The sequence below is a fragment of the Hyperolius riggenbachi genome, chromosome 4, assembly GCF_040937935.1.
Source record: "Hyperolius riggenbachi isolate aHypRig1 chromosome 4, aHypRig1.pri, whole genome shotgun sequence".
Classification (NCBI taxonomy): Eukaryota; Metazoa; Chordata; class Amphibia; order Anura; family Hyperoliidae; genus Hyperolius; species Hyperolius riggenbachi.
In genome coordinates this window covers 138,184,559-138,201,422 of record NC_090649.1, presented here as the reverse complement: position 1 = coordinate 138,201,422, position 16,864 = coordinate 138,184,559, and the positions used below count along the sequence as shown (strand labels likewise).

Sequence of the window (16,864 nt, the reverse complement as noted above, 5' to 3'; positions counted from 1 at the left end):
AGAATGGTCTAAGATACCCGTAGATCGCTGCAAGACACTTGTGCCAAGCTATGCTTCACATTTTGAAAACGGTTATAACTGGAAAAAGATGTTGTACTAAGTACTAAGAATGAATGTCACTTGGGGGTTGAATAAAACTGATAATGATGTGAGCACAGAAAAGACATTTGTGATTATTCCATTATAAATTTTGTTATATTTGTCTGACTTACAAGTGCCTCTTTGATTTAATTGTAAACAAGATGACTGAAATGATCAAAATCGAAGTCAAACTGGCCAAAACACTCAATTTCAGTGGGGGGGTTGAATAATTTTGAACACAACTGTACATACATTAGAATGAAGTGTGGCTGGAACACTAGTAGACATCCATATTCTGCCAGTCAGTCAATAGAAATTGATAATCCATTCTATATGTCAGATGTGCAATCTGCATTCGACTTTCTACAGCTTTCCGCCACAGCGTCTTTGCCATACATGTCAGCCATCATAAACTGAATGCACCTCCACTAGCTAAGTGGGTGACTTTTGTTGCACTTCATATGACTACTTAGTGGAGGTGTGAACCCAATGGGAAATTGCATGCCTCGTGCGTTAGTGTTACCAGGCGTGTTAGAGTGCATTGCACAGGAATGCTTTCTGTATTGGGAACAGTAACATGCGAGTCAATGGACTTCCATGTTACCATCCCTGTGGCACACAATGTGCAGTGCATCACAACCAACGGCATCACAGGAAGCGTGAAAGAGCCCTTACATGTGCCCTCGCTTTGAGGGTGGTACAGAAGAGCTGGGAAAGCCAGGTTGTTTTAGGTAGTGGTCACAAAACTCAGGCTGGACCATGGGAGCTTTAATTTGACTCAAATGGTATTGGGATAGTGCAGTCCCTCTTGAAGAGGAAATTGTAGATGGCAGATAGTCTCATCTGTTTGCGAGTAATACATTTATAGTGTTTGTATTTTTGCTTTCCTTACAGGAAATCCAGCAAGAGACAGACATCCCAGAGCGAGAGCTGGTGAGAGCGCTGCAGTCTCTGGCCTGTGGAAAGCCCACGCAGAGAGTCCTCACAAAGGAGCCTAAATCAAAGGAAATAGAATGTGGTCATGTGTTCACTGTTAATGATCAATTCACTTCCAAACTGCACAGAGTTAAGATACAAACAGGTGGGTTCTTTTGCTCTAAATATTTGTGTGGACTCTATAAAATGTACAAAAAAAACAAAACTAGTGTTCTTGCTTTGTCAGTGACATACCTACAGGTCAGTGGTGTTTAGCTGATAGTCAGAGGCTTATTTTTCCTGCCTTGTGAAAGCATTCTCTTTTGATTCAGTGAACAATGGCCTCAATTCTGGTACGGTTACTGTCAGTTTTACCGCATGCGTTAAAAGCAGTTTGCTATTCTGGGAGATTTCAGTCATAATTTTAATGCATGTGGTAAATTGAGTCATAAAATGTGTGGTATTTTACCAAAAATTGCCATTCTCATTGAAAAAAATGGGGCAAGTTATCACGTAATTTACTGATCAGTAAAGACCTGTCTGTACCTGGCGGTAAATAAATTTGTGTGCATTTTGTGGAACTCCTATTCCTGTTTTTAGTAGAATTCCTATTCAGGCAGTGTAATAGAGAAGAATAATAGACATAAAGCTCCAAGTGTTAACTGGATTATTTTTTTGTTTTTTATTGGGGATGCCTAAAAATATACTTTCCATAGGTTGCTACATAATCAAATACATCATAATTAGATCCTTACCTAAAGAGATGGAAGGCTCAGGATCCTATTGAGGCTTCCATCTTTAATTCATTGTTCCCTGTTGCTAAACACAGCCCCCCTCCACATCGGGGCCACGCAGCTCCTCTTCCTATAGTGAGGCCGCCCAAGCACACCCATGCGCAGTAGCACTTACTGCGCATGTGCGGCCTCGCGCAGCTAGCGAGTAGCCACCCTATATATGAAGATCTGTGCAGCCCCAATAAGATTAGCGACCATGCCTTGTCTCGAATCTTCCGGGGATGGGGGGGATGGGACAGGACTCATCGACATCATTCCGTTCGGCGCCATGGCGACGGGGGAAGGCCATAATCGCCGGTGGCGATCGGAAGGATGGGTGGGATTCGGCTGGGGGGGGATCATGTAGCTAGCGCTAGGCTAGCTACATGATTAAATAAAAAATTAGCTTTAAAAAAAGCATGCGCAGCCATGCGGCTGCGCATAATCAGAACGCTAGGGAGGTTAACTGCATAAAGCAGTGAAAGTAAGTTATGTTCCCTATGATTTAGTTTAACCCAGGTCCGCTAAACTGATTCTCCCTGTCAATGCATTGTTTTCTTCTCATTGAATAAAGTTAAAGGTTTCAACTTTTTTTCATCTCGTCTTCCATGGCGCTGTAAAACCGCATACAGGGTATAGTGATACAAAAAAAAAAAGTCAATACAAAACAATGGTGGAGTACAACTGATGCAATGAACAAATCAACTATAGATTGTTACACAGGGGTGGGAGGTATACAAACACATTACACAGCATTGTGAGACAAAGGGGAAGAAAGCCTTGGCCAAAGGGCCTTACAGTCTAAAGGATTAAGGGATAGGACAGTAGGTAAAGGGAAGCGGTGTATGAGATGGTTGAAATAGTGATCAGTGACTGAAGTCTCCTAGGTAGGAGAGTATGCTTGCCTGAAGAGGTGAGTTTTTAGATTGTGTTGAGAGAGTGCTCCAGAGGAGGTGAGAGAATAGAGAGAAGTCTTGTAAGCGGTAGGGTGAAGAGGTGACCAGAGATGAAGACAGGAGAATATTGTCCATGAGTTTTAGAAAATGGGAGGCCATAAAGGAGGCGATTGCATTAAGACAGTCAGGGATATGATAATCAGATAGCGGTTTATCATTACAGTATAGAACATATAGAAGAATGGGCATGATATACTTAAAGTGAACCAGAGACTAAGCACACTCATGTATTTTACCATATATATCAGTATGAACATTAGAGAAAACGCCTACCCTGCTCTCTTTCATCCTTCACTGCTCAACCTGCTTGTTAGCAGCCCTGATAAAATCCCGACTGAGCATTGTCTGGCTTTGCTCAGGAATCATTATAGATGGGTCATTATAGCAGAGCCAGAAGGGGGTAGGCATGGGCTTGAAAAGACATCAGAGAAGACAGACTCAGCTAAGATTCCTAATGTTCCCACTGATATATATATATATGGTAAAATGCAGGAGGGTGCTTCGTCTCTGGTTCACTTTAATGCTGCATATAAAAGGTAATACGACATGGTGTGCAGAAGAATACATCCACTATAAAACCTAAAAGAATACGGTACAATATTATATGACACAGAAAGATAAGGTAAATTGGGTATGTTAATAGGCAAAAATTCAAGGATGGGTTGGACCATATATCATACAACTTAAAGGGGAACTGAAGAGAGAGGTATATGGAGGCTGTCATGTTTATTTCCTTTTAGACAATACCAGTTGCCTGGCAGCCCTGCTGATCCTCTGCCTCTAATACTATTAGCCATAGCCCCTGAACAAGCATGCAGCAGATCAGGTGTTTCAATGGTTCAGACTTATAAGTCTGATCTGACAAGACTAGCTGCATGCTTGTTTCTGGTTTTAATCAGATACTACTGCAGAGAAATAGACCAGCAGGGCTGCCAGGCAACTGGTATTGATTAAAAGGAAATAAACATGACAGCCTCCATATACCTCTCTCTTCAGTTCCCCTTTAACTTTCTATCCATCTTGTGTATAGATTAGTTTCTTGTAGAGAAGCATACAGTCGATCCTGGCCTTCCAGCTTTGGAAAGTGGGAGCCTCTGCAGACAGCCATTTCAGTGAGATTTCCTAGCATGAAATAAAGTATGTGACATAAAAGTTTTTTGGTGTACTTTTGTATTTCTTCATCAGTTATTAGGCCCAGAAGGCATAATGAGGGGTCCAGTGTTTCAGGGCAGCCCATGCTGTCATGCAAGAACTAGACCACTTGCTTCCAGAAGGCAGAAATCGAGGGACAGTCCTTTATTGAATGAAAGAAGAAAGAATGGGGCGGACAGTGAACATCTAGGGCACTTCAGAGGCTTTTGGGTCATATTTGATTATGCGGGAGGGAGTAAGATATGTCTAGTGTATAATATACTATTCAATTGTTCTCAAACACAGGGGGTAGGGCTGTATGATATATCGATTTAAAGAGAACCTAAACTGAGGATATGCATTTTTTCCTTTTAAAATACCAGCTGCATCCTGCTGATCTTGTGTGTCTAATACTTTCAACCTCAGCCAATCACCAAGCATGCAGATCAGGTGCTCTGACTGAAGTCAGACTGGATTAGCTGCAAGCTTGCTTCAGGTGTGTGATTCAGCCGCTACTTCTGCCAAAGAGATCAACAGGACTGCCAGGCAACTGGTATTGTTTAAAAGGAAACATCCATATCCCTCTCAGTTAAGAAGGTTCCCTTTAAATTCAAAATATCTGTGGAGCACGATGACTACGTAATGGCGAAGGCGGCACATTTTTTTTTCTTCGCATATATCTTTCCGCAACCTGCCGCTAGCGGCACTAAATGCGATAGTTGGGAGAGGAAGATAAAAGCTGCCGATGTAATCCTGGAAGGTAAGTTATTACTATGCCCGCTCTCACCCCGCTGCTACACCTATGCTGTCTGGCTACCTATACTGGAGGCAGCCACCTTACCTAGTGAACCCATAAGGCAACTATACTGTCAGTACCTACCTGGCTAACCTGTACTGGGGCAACTATACTAGCGGCACCTAACTAGCCAACCTTTACTAATGGCTACCTATACTGGAGGCACCTACCTAGCTAACCTATACTGGAGGCACCTACCTAGCTAACCTATACTGGAGGCACCTACCTAGCTAACCTATACTGGAGGCACCTACCTAGCTAACCTATACTGGAGGCACCTACCTAGCTAACCTATACTGGGGGCACCTATACTGGCTACCTATACTTGAGGCACCTACCTAGCTAACCTGTACTGGGGCAACTGTACTAAATCTTGATTTGAAGAAAATCGTGAACAAAAATTGAAATCAATTTCTGAAAGAAAAATCACAATTTCAATTTTTTCCTAAAATCGTGAAGCCCTAACAGTGGGGGACGGCTCTGGCTGCTTCTAAAATATCGTCCCAATCCTCATCCAAATCTAAACCGTTTTTCACCCATTTGGCCTTGGATGGGCTATTTTATTTGTCTGTCTTAAACTTTACCACCATGGAGTATTTTTCCTAACAAATGTTTTGTTGCTTCTAAGAGCGTATCAAACATGTGAATTCTAATTCGTTCGGACCCAAATTGGGATCGGAACACATGGGCTAATTGAAGGTATCTAAAGTGGATGGAGTTAGGCAAATTATAGATAGCTGCTAGTTTAAAGAATGGGAGGAGTTTACCATTCTCCAGTATGTGACCAAGAAACACGGTGACCCTACAAGTCCAAACTCAAGAGTCAGGAATTATGGACATTTCGTCCAGTAGTGGATTTTACCACATGGGGGTATAAAATTCCAAATTAGTCGGCATAGTATCTGAGCACCCAGCGTCATAATCTATGGGCCTGGTTAAGCAGAGATGTCTCCTTTTGGCTTCCTAGGGAGAGTGCCCCTCAGCAGATCAATGGCCAAAGACGCTCATAAGTCAGTGTCTTAACCATACATTTCTGTGAAGAACCATAGGGCTAGCTGATGAAGTTGTGCTGCTATATAGTATGTTTCAAATGAAGGGAAAGCAATGTACTCCATGCCATTAGGACTCTGCAGAAATGGCTGTTCTAAACTCAAGTTTACGCTTTTTCAGACATGAGGTAAGTGGACATAGTTTCTTAAAGGACAACTGTAAGCAGATGGATGTTAAGGCTGTCATATGTATTTCTGTTTAAGCAGTACCAGTTGCCTGGCCATCCTGCTGATCCTCTTCCTCTAATTCGTTTAGCCATAGACCATAGACCCTGAACAAGCATGCAGCAGATCAGGTGTTTCTGAAATTGTCAGTTTTGACAAGATTAGCTGCATGCTTGTTTCTGGTGTTATTCAGACACTGCTGTAGCCAAATAAATTGGCAGGGCTGCCAGGCAACTGGGATTTAAAAGGAAATAAATATGGCAGTCTCCATATCCCTCATTAGTTGTCCTTTTTAAAGAAGGTTTGGGGTATATAGATCTCGAAGTAATGGACTATATACAATATTTTAGGTAAAGGACCATTTTTGCTAAACTCTGCTGGCTACAGAAAGGGTGAGCTTGGTCCAAACCCTGCTTTTGTGTTGTACCAAATGCTGGGAATACACGGGTCGATCCTGCTGCCCGATTCTGCGCCCGATCGTTTTGCCCGCTCGATTCTCATCTTCCGCTCGTTTTTCTTATCCTTTTTTTTTTTTTTTCTTCCCAATTCACTTCAATGAGAAATCCAGTGGCAAAATGATCGAACGGTGATCAGACATATCGAAAATGATCTATCTAACCATCTTATCCGCTCAGAATCGAGCCATGTATTCCCAGCATAAGAGTGGGAAAACCTTATCTTCTAAGACAATAAGACGCTCCTGACCATAAACACCTAGGATTAGAAAACAAACACCAGGGAAAAAAAACATGCTAAACCTGGTGCGTCCATTGGACAGGGGCGTCTTCTGGAGCTTTTCCCAACAACCGGTCTCCATTAAAGCTATACACTGCCCAGCAAAAGTATGCCCTGCTGCCTCATCTGCTACAGTAACCCCCGCTACACTATTCAAGGCATTCTGATCCAATTTTCGGCTTTAACCTCATTAAACTAGTTTCCTCAGGGCAGAGGCACATCGCAAGGCTGCAGAAATAGCGCCCCCTCCCCCAGGCAAAGTCTATTGAAAAGTTGCAGCAGCACCCCCACCCCTCTCCCCCAAGCAAAATCTATTGAAAATTATCAGCAAGCCCAGCCCCCACCCCCCCCCCCCCCCCCCCCCATTCGTTTCCCTCAGGCAAAGTCCATTTAAAAGTTGCTGCACCCCCCTTCTCCCCCTCCTCTCTCCATTCAAAGTCCTTAAAGATTTGTGGTTCATGTGGCGTCAGGTCACACAGTGATAGGTCAGCGAGAATGCAATCGGGAAGACAGAACACTGAGTGTCAAGGGGTGTAGCGGGAGCAGGTGAGGCTTCAGTTGTTAGCACTACTCTATTGCCCCAGGGGACACTGGAGCCGTAGCGGGAGGGATAATTTCATTCACCTTGTCGGGGAAGAGAAATGGGGGGTGGGGGTGGTTTGGCGCTACCACAGATCTGAACAGGGCCGTGGAGGGGGGGGGGGGGGGGGGGTTCGACGCTACCACAGATCTGAACAGGGCCGTGGAGGGGGACGGGATGGGGTTACCACAACTTTTTAATAACTTTTTTAAATTGGGGGGGGAGTGCTGAAACTTTGATATTGACTTTGCCCGGGGGAGAGAAGCTGGGAGCATAGTGCGGCTTTCAGTGGAAGTGCAGGAGAGTCACTGGTGTCGGTCTGAATTGTTGTATTCGGACCATAAGACTCACTGACTTTTCCACCCCACTTTTGGGGGAGAAAAGGTGCGTCTTATCTGCCGGAAAAAAAACTGTAGTGTTTAAGGTCCAGCCGTATGGTTACTCCCAAATATCTGAAAAGGTCAATTATCTGCAGAGGCGAAGCTGAGAGGAATGCTTGATCAGTGAGTTTATCAATAAAAACTACAGATTTTCTCTTTGACTGGAGTTGTATCCTGATTTATGTATTATGTCGAGGGCTGAGGAGAGAGACAGAGAGAGAGTGGACACAGATCTGCCAGTAGAGGATCATATCGTCCACATGCATAGATATTTTCTCATGTATATGCCGCGTCTTTAAAGCGGAACTGTAAGTTGGTATATAACTAGGTGTTTTTTGCCAGCCCCATGCAGCCTTCTTATCCCGCGGCAGTCCTCCACGATCCTCCCTTCTCCCGCCGCCTGCTACTTTTGTTACTGTGGACTTGTAAGTCGACTGCACCTGCGCACCCCGAGCCATGCTATTGCGGGCTGGAACACGGAAAAATTTGCGAGGCTCGGGGCACACAGGCGCAGTTGCCATCAACTTACAAGCCGACGGTAACAAAAGTAGCTGGCGTCAGGAGAATGGAGGATCGTGGAGGACCAGCGCAGGGGGCTGGCGGAAGCCCCAGGTAAGTGAAACGCTTTATTTTATACCAATTTACAGTTCCACTTTAAGCTTCCTATGTTGGGGTGGGATCTGATACGACAGGCTAGTGGGTCTGCTGTGCGTGCATAGAGGAGGCAACTTTGGCAGGTGCCATGCTTCAGAGTAGAAGATTAAGACACCCACGAATTGGTGCACACTCGAGCTGTAGGATTTGTGTATAGAATTTGTACCCACCTCATAAAATTTTCCGCAAATCTAGTGACCACTGCCTGCAAGTATGGCCACTCCACGGTGTCAAAAGCCTTGGGCATGTCCAAAGATGCCAGCGCTCTTTGACCCAGGTTCAGATTACCCTATTTCCCACTGTATAAGACGCACTTTTTCTCCCTCAAAAATGAGGAAAGTCCTTGCATCTTATACGGCGAATGCAGGAAATGCCTGACTTACAAACTCCTGCCGACCCGGCACCACGTCAGGGATTCCCAGCATAGTCCCACCCCCTTGTGTGTCCGCATTCATCCCCCTAACCCCGCATCTCAAGCTCCCCTGTATATGTAGCAAGTGTAGAAGCAGGGTCTTGCCTAATCCATTGCGCTCGCGGGGATCACAGACATCTTTACTTCCGCGTGGCTCCATCTAGTAATGGCTTCATCAGCAGAAGCAGTCACTAGGGCCATTGTGGGGGGGAGGAGAGGGGCAGGCACAACGCTGGGGACAGGACACATGGGGACACACCAATTGGGTGAGAACATTTTCAAGACTCTCCAGGTTTAATATATTTTATATATATAGTTTTTTGTTTTTGCTCTCTAAACCTAGGTGCATCTTATATGGCCGCAAATACGGTACATTGAAGATTAGCCATCAGCCTACGAATGTTTATAGCTCTGCATTTGCCAGGCATAAACCCTGTTTGATCAGAGTGTACAAGATTTAAAATTACTGTGTGTAGTCTGAGCGCAAGCGCCTTAGCCAGGATTTTGGCATTAACAGGAAGGAGTAAGATGGGTCTGTAGGAGTCTCATGGAAGTGGATATACCCAGGTTTGGGTATTACCACAATCTGGCTTCTCTCCTAGATGATTAAAGCTTACCATGTTTTAAAGCAGTGTTATAGGTTTGTAAATGGAGTGGGGTCGGAGTATCATAATATTTCTTAGAAATTTTGATGGTGATACGATCTAATCCCAGCGCCTTTTTGTTGGGAAAACTGGCAATAGACCTTTCTATCTCCTCAAGGGAGTGCAAGTCCACTAATGGAGTTCGTTGCTCAGGCGCGGCAGTGAGAGCTCAGAGAGACAAATCTCAGAGTCCGTTTCTATAGCCGGGGATTTTGAGTTATACAAGTCAGCTTAAAAATCTCTAAAGACTTTGTTTACCGCAGCCGGGTTCCTTCCTTTCCTCCTCCAATTGGCCCTGAATCGAGGAGATCATTGGGGGCGCAGAAGAAGTTTTAGCAATTCTAGCCAGCAGTGTCCCTGTGCCTTCGCCCTGCTCATAGTGAGCTTATTAGAGAGCTGATTTTGCCTTCTCCTCAGCAAGACCTCTCCCTCAGGGATTTTGACCACTCATCATACCAGATGATAAATCTCTCAGGTCACTCCTGTTCAAGAACTCTTGTGTCCTCTTGTAGATTGTTCTCTTTTGACTGTATTTCTTTTATACATGCTTATGGCCTTCATGGGTACCCCTCTTAAACAAGCCTTAAGGGTTTCCCATATCCGTTCCATGTCCTCTTCCTCTCTATATGCAAAAACTCCTACAGCTCTCTAGTTATGGCTTCATCTGCATTTATTATATCCAGCCAGAAGGCGTTACATTTCCAGAGCCTGAGGCAACTGCCACACCCCACTGTACCTCAACTTGTAGGGAGAGTTTGAAACCAAGCGGGGGAGAATAGTGGCTAAGCTAAGGTATTGGAAGAGGGATGGAGACAGAATGACGTAGTCCAGACAAGACTGTCCGATACGATGCAAAGAACCATGTGAAACCCTGTTTAGTAGGGAACAGATGTATACATGCATCTACCACCACCATCCACTCTGTGAGGAACAAAGGAAAGGAGGTTTCCTTGTTCAGTTGTGGGTGAAGTTTATCATGGGCAGGATTACATACCGAGTCGAAATCCCCCATCCATATTGTAGGGACCCTGGAATGAGCTAATGCAAACTGGAGTCCTCCTTTGAGAAGGGTAACAGAGTATGGGGGAGGGAGGTAAAAGGCTTAAAGGATACCAGATGTCAAAATAGAGGAATGGGGGAGCAAGCATATACTATCATCTGTCCTGATGCCTGTTGCTCCCTCCGTTCTCCTTTCTGCCCCCTCATTAAAGTTAAAGGCCCCCTGGGACTCTTTCCATGTCGCCGGAGTCTGGCGGAATATCTGCCAGAAAATTGTGCAGTGTGTACCTAGCATAAAGTCTTTGAAGCACATTGTGCAATCTACACACACCTCCTGCTGATTAAATCTTTGTTTTCTCTATGCAAACGTGTGCATAAAATAATTAGTCCTTCTGTCCCATAAACCTCTGCTTGACGGCAGGCCATGGAAGTAGGAGCAAATATGGTAATAAAGGCTTGTGCTTAACCATTATTGTAAAATCTTTATTCTTTAATGAGTCACAATGCTGGCATGCATGTGCTGTAGAGATGCCCTAGGTGCAAAAAAAATGGTGCTTCCGGCAACACCCCCTACTCTCCCCAGTTCAAGTGTTCTTTACTCTATGCAGGCAGTCACACGCTGGAATTTTGCCCCAAAAACCCATATGACCAGCCGCCTTACCCCCAGAAACGGACAGGTGTACTGCGTCGTGAATTCTGTTGGTGAACACTACAAATTAAACTAAATTGATTTGAAAGGTGGTGAATGTAAACAGATTAGTCAGATTTGGTCAAAGTAATTTGCCCCCCCCCCCAAAAAAAAACAACCCTGTGTATGGTTAGTGTATCTGTGCAGGTTACAGGTGATCCCTTCACAAGGGAGAGGATTGTCCTTTGCCTATAGAGAGGGTGGGACCGGGATCCCTTATGGTGCAGTATCATTAGGATAATTTTGAGGACAATAATGTGGGTAATTATCCTCACAAAAATGGGTTGCAATTCTGCAACCACCGCAGGTGCATGCGGAAAAACAACCATTTCCGCTCGGTAACCCGGAACCCTCTGGAACTAGGTGGTCACTCTCCTCCAATGGTCCAGTGTATGGTTAGCTTTTTTTACATGCTTAATTAAAGGGAGGGTCAGGGTGAGCAGTGATATAAAAAATGAAATTAGTATTTGGGGCTTCCTCCAGTCCCCGTGTCCCGTGAGGTCCCTCTGTCCTCTAGGTCCCCTCTGAGGGCCTGCTGGTGGCTTCGGAGTACAGAGACCTGGCCGTCCATCACCTGTGGCGTCATCACACACATTGCTGTAAGGGTCCTGTGCATGTGCGATACAAGAAAGTCTGTACCACACATGGGAAGGCCCCTTACGGTAACACCACAGGTGATGGATAGTCCCTATACTGCGCATCCGTGACTTTTACCACACCTACCGGTACCCGCCAGCAGGACCACAGAGGGGACCCAGAGGACACCTAAGGACCTCACGGGCTACTGGTGGCTGGAGAAAGGTACGTCCTGATTTTCATTTTTTACCCACTGCTCAGGGTCTCATTAGAGCTGCTGTTCCTTCAGAGAAATAGATGAGACTCTGCTATAGAGTGGTTAGCGGTCCAACAGCAGTGAAGAAAGGTTGCCACTGGAGTCTGCAACAAATGTGCAAATACAGGAAGGGAAGTCCTCGGCATGCAGGGAATAGATATTTCAGGTTTAACAAGAGCTTTTATTTATTTTAAAGACTTCTTGGTGCCCACACAAATGCTACACATTATTCACATTCGCTTTGCACAGTGAAAGAAATGTACCTTTAGCTTGCAATTGCTTTATCTTTCCAATTGCCCCCTCTAGTGGGGAAAAGTTCTACTACACACTTTTAAATTTAAGGATTTTTACAGTATATAGCGCCACAGCCTTTGTGGTGCTATATTTATAAGGCGCCAACATATTCGGTGGCGCTGTACAAAGAAAGAAACCAACATGGGGAACAAAATACAGGCAATAGTATACACCAGTATACAAAATAGGTTGGTACAAAATACAGAATTGGTGCAAAGTACAGAATTGGTAATAACCGTGACAGAATTAATATGAATATGTATAACAAAATCCAAAACACAAGGGTGAGAGAGCCCTGCCCTTGCGAGCGCACATTCTAAAGGATACATCATTTTATTACATGGACAAAAAAGGGTATTATGGATCAAACCATTATAAAGGATGAAACCACTAAGGGTCACAATATTGAAGAGATCTGTGGAAACTGATAAGGTAATCGGTAATAACATTGGAGGTTGTATTATCCTGAGCCACAAATCCGTTCAATGTAGAAAACTCTTGAGATTATGATCTGGTCATAGAAGCCTCTCTGAGTTCACCGTGGAGGCTTTTCATGGAGATTGCTATGAACGTCTTTTCTTTTCTTGCAGTGGCTGCCAAACAAGGTGAATCTGACCCTGAACGAAAAGAGACCCAAAAGAAGGTTGATGATGACAGAAAGCATGAAATAGAAGCTGCTATAGTCCGAATTATGAAATCTAGGAAGAAGATGCAGCACAATGTATTAGTAGCAGAGGTAATCAATTTGTAGCATATTTGTGTAGACTCTTTGCAAATATGTAGACAGCCTGTAGCCAGCTTGTCCTCAGAGTACTGTGGTTGGAACCAGGGAGTGTGAACCGCACCCCACAAAAGAAGCAAGTTGCTCGGGTCTAACCTTCCAAGCCCTGAAAGGAGGGGATCCAGACAAGTCCAAGAGATGACCCAGTACTGTCTTAGCAAGACAAATGTTTAAATGTTGTTTTATTAGGACAATAAAGAACAGTAAAGGGCACTGTTCCATGTTGTTCTTATAAAGGAAAATTTAAAATTGTCTTGCTAAAACGGTGCTGGGTCATTTTTTGGACTTGTAAGTACTATGGTACACAGCTGAATCCCCTGCTGTTAATACTGTTATAGAGCAGTCCCAAATCTGTTATGGCTGTCGTGCTGTTACAATGCAATGCTCCATACAGATGCTGGATATGCAATAACCATGTACATTGCTTTCTTGCTTTTTAATGTACCCTGTACTGCATTTAAAGTGGACCTGAACTCTTGCATGGGACAGAAGGAAAACATAGAGAAGTGCACCCTGCATGTATTTAGAAAGTTTAGCCTGTCTAATTCCCCTTCACCTGTGACTAATCACACGTGTAATTTGATCTATCAGCTGTGTCATTGGCAAAAAGTGTGCTGAAAAATTTGAGAAAAAAATTTCAAAACCGAAAGCTGCTCACTCGGCTCCTGCAAAAGTCCCAGTGGCGATAATTACGATTCCACCTCCAGGCCACTGTGGACTCGGACGTAAATTGGTTATCACTAGCGGCCAAATTATGTGTTTGGGGTTTTTTTTTATCGTAATTTGGGATCAGTCTTCTGACTGCTCAAATTACCATCTGAAAGAAGCTATGGCTGTAATTCATATTATGGCCTATGGTAGTGCGTGGTGCACCCACATTTCGATACACGGTTTTGTCCTTTTTTTCTGGGTTAACGTTGAAGGGTGCTGCTGCCTGTGGAACTTTTTGCTTTAGGTTTGTTGTACCTTTGATAATGTCTTATTTTTTTTTTTTATGTGCATTTAATTTCTCTCCCCTCTCTCATTTCTGTTTAGGTAACACAACAACTGAAGGCCCGATTCCTTCCAAGTCCTGTTGTTATTAAAAAGCGTATTGAAGGACTTATTGAACGAGAATATTTAGCACGAACACCTGAAGATCGCAAAGTGTACACATACGTAGCATAGAACGTGTGCTCTGCACATAAAAATTGCTCTCTTGGACTTCATACCCCTTCGCATGGACTGGGAAGTTCTTTTAAATCATTACACGGTTTTGACCGCCATCTATTAAATTGCAGTACGTGTTCTAGAACATGCACAACAAGCCTACAAGAATCTTCAACATCCGATTTCCCTCGGGGGGGGCCTTTGTAGATACCATTTATACAGTTCCTTTGCGGAATTGTTAACACCCAGATATTTCTTTCTCTCAATAATGTATGGAAAGAGCGGGGAAACGCCCCAAAAAAAGAGAAAATGAAATAAAAACTAATTTAGAAAATTCAAAACAAATAAAATTTTGGGGATTTTACTCCCTCCCCCCAAAAGTTAGTGGTGGTGTAAGTCTGTTTATGTTCATCTGTTGAGGATAACTCTTCTCTTCTTTAGGGGTGGACGAATACATTGAGTGGGAATATTCTCCTGGGTTGCAGTTCTGTTTAAAAGTATAATAAAGTGTTTATTTTTAATTATGAACTCAAGGGAATGTCATTGCAATATGGGTTGGTTTTATTTTGGCTCTTGCACATAAAATTGGTTGACCTACATGAGACTGTGGCCTGAAGACTGAAGTCTTTATTCAGTGTATATTTGTACTCCTGACTTGTAGAAGTGGCTACTGGAAACTTTTTTTTTTTTTCTCTGCGCTTTTTATTTTGGAAAATCATTGTTACTCTACTTCCATGTTTATGTAGCAAGGTGAAAAGACCCCTCAACTAATATTTCAGTATTGGGGGGTGACTCTCTTGTTTGGCTTCTACCCATTTATGGTGAAGTGACAAGCCCTCCCAACTGGAAGTTTCAACCTAATACTTATTGCTCCAGCCCTTACATGTAATGATCTCCAGGTTTTGATAGCCATGATGTGAACTAGGGAGATGGTCAGCACTTTGTTAAATTTTATTGCCTTTCTCTGTTCCCCATATACAAACTAAAAAAAAAAAAAAAGTTGGGTACTTTTAAGCTTTTATTGGCATCAGTGTTGTATGACTACAACTGCTCATCACCCATTAAAGGGAGTCTGAAGCCTTTAAAAAAAAAAAAAAAAATCCTAAGGGGAGGGAAGGCTCTGGGTCCTATAGAGCCTTCCTGTTCCTCTCCTGGTCCACGCATTCCACCGCTGTCTCCCCCGTTAGCAACCTCCAACCGATGGGTTGGAGACTGCTCTCTGCTTCTGCAGGAGGCTTAGGCAGCCTTCGGGAGCCCAAATGCTCCCGAAGACAGGCCGCTTTGTACTGCGCATGCGCGAGCAAGCATACTCGTGCAAATGCAGTACGGAGCTGCCAGTCTTCGGGAGCACTCAGGCTCCCAAATCCTCCCACGATGAAGGATTTGAATGGGGCATCCTGCACTGGAACAAGTGGGCCGCGAGAGAAATGGGAATGCTCTATCGGACCCAGAGCCTTCCTTCTCCTTAGGTGAGTATTTTTATTGTATTTATTTTTTTAATGGCTTCAGACTAACTTTAACGAAGTAGTGAAAAGGCCGCATAATCTTGACATCAGTATGACCTGTCGCTAGAAGCGATAGTTTATACTCGACCCCTAATGACTTAGTACCTCTTTAACGCATTACTAGAATGTTGCATATTGTGGTGTTTTTAGTAACTTAGCATTGCTGCAAATATCTGATCCTGTATTGAAAATCCAGGTTAAATGGACCGCCTGATCATTGTTCAACTTGCCTGTCTAGGCTCCTTCACCCTCACAATTTGTTAGGAAGTTTGTCCATCAGCAACTGGCCAATAAGCAAAACCTGGTACTTAGGAAGAGGCCAAATGAGAGAAGGAGCAAGGCTTACCTGACAACTTAGACAGGTTGCTGTAAGAGTGCCCTGGGAATTTCAACTACAGGACATTCTTCAAGGTACATCTTTGTGAATGCTGTCATCTGGATAGGCAGGTTTAAACGTTTTTTTCAGGGTCATTTTTATAATCTGAACTCAAAGCTGGTGCTGAATTTGGGGCATTTTGTTATCAGCTGTAGATAGACGTTAGCTGCCTTTTAGAGTACCGGTTCTCAAATATATCCTTAGTTCCAAGCAATGGTGTAGTGCGCACAAAATTTACAATTTTAAGATGGGCACAATATTTGTGGACATTTCTGTTCCTTGCAATATCAAACCAGTAGGATGCTAGGAAAGCTAGTGGCAGATTTTAAGCTGGACATTCAGGGAGTGGTGGTAAGTGATCCATGTACAGGAATTGGGCTAGGGTTGACCTTGAGTATGTATGGAGGAGAAGAAGGTGTTGTAGATTCTGTGGCGTCAGTGGGGGATTTCTCCCAGTGAAGTCCCAGAAAGATCTTTGCAGCAGAAGAAGCCTGACGTATGCGCTGTCCATCCAATGCTGAAATATTAGTGTTTTAGTTTCCTTGGCTTTGAACCGATCACTGGACCCTTCACGTTAATAGTTTAGTTAGCTACAGTCTCTGCATCAAATATATTTGCTCATAAATCTTTTATAAAGACCTGCCAATGTTTGAAATTGTGAATTCTTGCCATAGAGAAAGCCGCTAATTTGGAAAACCATACTGAACTTGCTATGCATATTGTTTATGACCACTGTGTTTTATTAAACCATGCCCCTTTCTCTCATCACTGATGATCATTATGCATTCTGTCTGCTTCATCACACGTACAGCAGGGGTGACATCGACCCATCCCTATTTATCTATGTGCATGGTGGTTGCCAAGTGCCATTGTTGACTTCAAATGGACTTCCCTGTGCTAAGCATTTTTTGTTTTGTTTTTACGCCATTTACTGTTCTGTCACATGTGACATCATGTAATTGAAGCCCA

General features: G+C 43.7%; 1 protein-coding gene across 3 annotated transcripts in view; it reads left to right on the top strand.

Annotated features, from left to right (window-relative positions):
- The window catches only part of CUL3 (cullin 3), a 119,088-nt gene extending 102,428 nt beyond the window's left edge, over positions 1–16,660 (top strand). For 2 of the 3 annotated variants that reach the window (XM_068280733.1, XM_068280732.1), the window contains exons 14-16: positions 976–1,162; positions 12,675–12,820; positions 13,901–16,660. In XM_068280733.1, coding sequence (XP_068136834.1) covers positions 976–1,162; positions 12,675–12,820; positions 13,901–14,032 — 465 coding nt within the window. In that variant the 3' untranslated portion in view covers positions 14,033–16,660. Of the gene's footprint in view, positions 1–975; positions 1,163–3,755; positions 3,878–12,674; positions 12,821–13,900 lie in introns of those variants that run through there. The other variant, XM_068280734.1, reaches the window with a different exon arrangement.
- Positions 16,661–16,864: the final 204 nt, after the last annotated feature.